The sequence below is a fragment of the Alosa pseudoharengus genome, unplaced genomic scaffold (genome assembly GCF_046254945.1).
Source record: "Alosa pseudoharengus isolate Yale_2024_CS ecotype anadromous, Long Island Sound unplaced genomic scaffold, YU_APseudo_1.1 YU_APseudo_1.1_scf_3, whole genome shotgun sequence".
Taxonomy (NCBI): domain Eukaryota; kingdom Metazoa; phylum Chordata; class Actinopteri; order Clupeiformes; family Clupeidae; genus Alosa; species Alosa pseudoharengus.
Window position 1 is genome coordinate 13,743,491 of NW_027468718.1, and position 5,000 is coordinate 13,748,490.

Consider the following 5,000-nt stretch of genomic DNA (forward strand, 5'->3'; position numbering starts at 1 on the left):
GCTGTGGGAGGCGTGAGGCGTTGGGGTGATGTGAGAAACTGCGTGCCCGACTGACAGTGCTTCACCCTGAGAGGTCTACATTTACCTCCAACTCCTCCAGGCTCCCAGGCAACGGGATGGGATGTCACATGACAAGTGGGCGTGGTTACTTGGGCAAGGGGTGGGGTTACATGTGTGTAGAAGAGGTGGGAGGAGTTAGGAGGTGTGGAAGGTGGGAGGTGTTACAGGCGTGATGTCAGGGTGGGATGGAGTGAGGAGGTGTGGTCAGGACAAGTGATGGACAGCGGTCATGACCAATGAGCACGCATTGCGTCATCATTACCCCTTTCGTTACCGGCCTTCTCACTGACCAGCGTGGGACTAGGGGCAGGTTGTCCGTGCTGTGGTGGAACGGCAGCTGCGTGATAGACAGATGCTGTTTTATATCAGGAATGGGATGTGGAGGCAAGGCAACTCCTAAAGCATCCTTCCTGTCCTCATCGGCCAGCTCATTAATTGGGTTTATTTATATTATAATATATATTAAGCTTATGGCACATCTAGCATAGCAACTGGAAATAGTACAAACAAGTGAGGAAAAGGACAACAAAGAATAACATTCCTCACCCTGCCATAAACCTCTAAAATAATATGTATATTCTAAACCCTGTGATGCTCAGGATGGACATGCTATGCAGACATCAGGGCTGAAGAACCTGTTTGGATTCGTATGAGATAGTCATTCGTGCCATGATTTAAACTAACCTCTGGAACCTCTCTTTCTGATCTTAACTTATAGTTCTGCCACACACAGGTAACTGAGATTAGAGAGATTGAGAGAGGCAGATTAGGGCCAGAGAGGGTCTGTCCGAAACGGAAAAAATCCTGCCTTCTAAGGCAGTGTAAGGTGGCAGCAAGGTATTGAGGCATATCCAAATCAAATATTGGTATAAAATGCTGCCTTCTAATGCTACTTTCACACTGCAAGTCTTAATGCTCAATTCAGATTTGTTGCTCAGATCCAATTGTTTGGCTGTTCACATTACCTTTTAAAATGTGGCCTATATCAGATTCCAGTGTGAACTGTTTGCGGTTCTGAACTTACCCGCATGCACAAAAGAACAAAAACAATGATATCAGCTAACTCCCACCGGCATATAATTGTGACAAATGTAGATGTAGATTCACATGAAAGTCGCATCAAATCCACCTGCTTGTTCACACTGAGGCCGCATTGACCTGGGTCTGACTCAGGGCCACATACAGTATGGAAGTGGTCTAAATCTTGAAACAATCAGATCTGGGCAAGATTTGAGCGTTCACATTACTTCAGAAGAAGTCTGACCTGGTCACTTGACCTCAAAAATTGGGCCAGATTTGGGCCACTTTTGCCTGCTGTCTAAATGTAGCCTAAGTTACCTTCATTTTGATGAATTTTGAAGGCAGAGTAGATGTATAGTTAGTGCTTCAACGTCCAACATTCTGTCAAATTATTAAATCAGCAGTCGGTATCTTAACGATGCCCCAGCAATCAGTTAACGGAAGATGGCGTTCTGTGTTGCTATCTTGCTAGGCTGTCCAAATCTTAGCTCATAACTGGTACCTTGAAGTCAGTGAGGCAGCTGGCAGGCGCCTTCCGTTTCAGGCAGACCCAGAGAGTTAGCTGTTCTCTTCCTAGCTGCTTCCTAGTGCTCAGGGTGTTGCGTTCCTCTGTTCCTAGCCGCTTACTAGTGCTAAGAGTGTGTCTTACAGAAACTTTAGCTGTTCTCTTCGCTTCCTAGTGCTCAGGGTGTTGCTTTCCTCTCTTTCTACCTTAGCTGCTCTCTTCCTAGCTGCTTCCTAGTGCTCAGGGCGTGTCGTACAGGAACTTTAGCTGTTCCCTTCCTAGCTGCTTCCTAGTGCTCAGGGCGTGTCGTACAGGAACTTTAGCTGCTCTCTTCCTAGCTGCTTCCTAGTGCTCAGGGCGTGTCGTACAGGAACTTTAGCTGTTCCCTTCCTAGCTGCTTCCTAGTGCTCAGGGTGTGTCGTACAGGAACTTTAGCTGCTCTTCTCCTAGCTGCTTCCTAGTGCTCAGGGTGTGTCTTACAGGAACTTTAGCTGCTCTCTTCCTAGCTGCTTCCTAGTGCTCAGGGTGTGTCGTACAGGAACTTTAGCTGTTCCCTTCCTAGCTGCTTCCTAGTGCTCAGGGTGTGTCGTACAGGAACTTTAGCTGTTCCCTTCCTAGCTGCTTCCTAGTGCTCAGGGTGTGTCGTACAGGAACTTTAGCTGCTCTTCTCCTAGCTGCTTCCTAGTGCTCAGGGTGTGTTGTACAGGAACGCTAGCTGTTCTCTTGGCTTCCTAGTGCTCAGGGAGCTCAGGACAAGACATTCCTCTCCTCTCATCTCCATGTGCAATCATGTCTGTTCTTGTGTTCACACATCTATGTGTCATCAGAGCCTAGGGTATGACTGAGATCTCCACACCACCAGATTTCTGTTTATGTTTGACAACCACAGCTGGCACAGCAAGGCAGTCAACTGAAAGTCAACTCTCTAAGGCAAAGGGGTGGCTTAGTTACCCAGGGGGCTATGCGGTCGTTTCGCTGTGGCAAGATGAGGACCGGTCTCTCTGGAGGAGCTGGGGGTGACCGGGGCAACACTCTGGATGTGTGTGTGGGGTGTTGCGTTGGGATTGGCCTGAGTTGGACGCTGGGTGGTCAGAGTGGTCGAGGTTTGAGCGGTGCTGATAGTGTGTAAGGGGAATAGGGGTCTGTTGTCGTGCTGCTGGAATATTTGTTTGGCTGTCGTTGTTGTGTGTTTAGGATCCTCTTGGGTTTGCACAGGACTAGGTGTGCTCAGCATCTGTGTCCTGTGGGTGTGTACCGGGGTATCCACGCCTGTCCTGTGGGTGTGTTGCTGGTGCTGTGTAGTGGTCGGTCTTAGTCTAGCAGTGGGTGGCGAGTACTGGGTGACACTGAAGGGGCTGCTGGGAGTTTTCTGACTGTGGCCATCCTGTGGTCTCCCTGTGGTGAGCGGCCAATCAGTGGTGCTGGACACCCTCTGGGCTGTTTTGATTGGCCCCTTATTGGTTTGTTGTTTTTGTTTGCGATACAAGGGCTTTTGACCTGTTTTGATTGGCTGTTTGCTATCTCGGGATGTTTGCTGGCTGTGTTTGATTGGCTCTTGGCGTGTTCCATCTGGAGTCTGGACAGCCTTGGAGGGCTGTTTGACTTTCTCTGCCTGCTGTTTGGGCTTGTTTTGTTTTCCGCCTGGCTGTTTACCATTCGTGGAGGGTTTTGTGGTTTTGGTGGGCTTTTTCGATGGCTTTTGGCTTATTTTGATTGGCTTCTTGTCAGCGATTGGCAGTCGTTCAGTAGGATGTGGCTGGCTCGGTGTGATAGGAAATAAACCTTGGCGAACTGTGATTGGCTCACTTGCAGAGCTGGCCGGGCCCTTGTTTTCCAAGGCACGGTCTGTGTCAGGGAGCATCGCAGGGCTTTCAGTGACGTGTTGAGTTGTGTGAACAGATGACCCACGGAGGACCTTACTGACTGGTGACTGACTATCTGGGCGCACATCTGCAGGGGTTGCCATGCCAACCAGCGATGTTTGTTCTGTGTTGTGCGTTGAGTGAGTGTCAGCGGGTTGGCGTTTCGTTGTGTGAATCTGTGTGTGTGTGTCTGGTGTTCCCTCATTGTTGGCCTGTGCGGCCTCTTGTTCTGCCCCAGTGCGGCGCAACTCAGGGGCGAGAGGGTGGGCAGGAGGGGTACTAGGCGCTGAGAGTGTTTTTGGCGAGGTTGTGCATTTGGTCATCTCTGGCAGGGATGTATCCGCAGTGGGAGACATGGCAGCTGAAGGCTGGTGTTCACCTTGCTGCTGGACTGCAGTGTTATTGAGCAGAGACCGAGTTTCTCCAGAACTGACCGGCCTAGTGGGCTTCTTCCTCTGCTCTGTGGTTCTGAGTGGAGACTGGGTCTTTCCAGAACTGACCGGCCTGGTGGGCTTCTCTCTCTGCCTCTGGGTCACAGGTTTCACAGGTGTATCAGCTTTAGGTCGACCCTGGATAGGCTGTCTTTGGCCACTGCTCGTGGCTAAGTCATGGGTGTTAGTAGCCTCAGTCATTTTCGGTGGGGGTTGGGCATCGGGTGATGTAATGGTGGGTAGATGCTGTTTTGGGGCGCTAGTTTTAGGCTGGTATTTAGCATCTAGATGTGGTCGTCTATTTCTGTGTTTATGGTGAATGTTTCTGGTGGGTGTGGTGGTGGTGAGGCGTTGGTGTTGGGTGTCTTGGCCTGGGGCCGGTACTTTGGGTGGAGTGGGCACATGCTGGCCTGAAGTTTTAGGTTTAGAGTGGTGTAGCTTGTCTTTTTTTTGCACGCTAGTTTTAGGCACGACTTGAGTCTCTCTATGCTGATTGGTGTTGGTTGTGGGTGTGGTCATGTTTTTGTGGGTGTGGCTCTGTGGAGGGGGGATTGTGATTGGTGTAAATGCTGTGGGAAGGGCCCAGGTAGGAGTGGCATCTGGAGAGGAGCAAGAAAAATGGTTAACACTCACAGTAGTCCAGAGGTCACAGATAGATAGATAGATAGATAGATAGACAGATAGACAGATAGAGAGATAGATAGATAGATAGATAGATAGATAGATAGATGTGTGTATGTGTATCAACACCTGTTACTTCAACAAAAGGCAATCTACAGTAAAACTCAATTATGATGGCTACCTGAAATAGCAACATTGAGTATATTTTCCATAACTGTAGAGAGAAAGAACAGATGATATTACAACATATAATAAGGGGTAGGAGAAGAGGAGGAGTACAGAGGCTCAGAAGGGAAAAGGTGAAGGGTCAAGTATTACGGATACTCTGAGGGAGTGAAGGTCATTGAACGTCAGTAAAGGCGATTACCCAGAATTCTCCTGTTTCCTGGAAGACTGAGATTCCTGGGAAGAGGGACTACACATACAGTACACAAACACACACACACACACACACACACACAGAGAACTAATGCCACCTGGATCGTTTCATATAAATAGTAG

At 49.1% G+C, this 5,000-nt stretch overlaps 1 protein-coding gene across 1 annotated transcript in view; it reads right to left on the reverse strand.

Moving 5' to 3' along the window:
- Positions 1-5,000, reverse strand: part of LOC143100241 (target of Nesh-SH3-like) — a 35,770-nt gene that overhangs the window by 19,289 nt on the left and 11,481 nt on the right. The window contains exon 8 of the mRNA XM_076263224.1: positions 4,867-4,914. Within this exon, the coding sequence (XP_076119339.1) occupies positions 4,867-4,914 (48 nt within the window). The remainder of the gene's footprint in view (positions 1-4,866; positions 4,915-5,000) is intronic.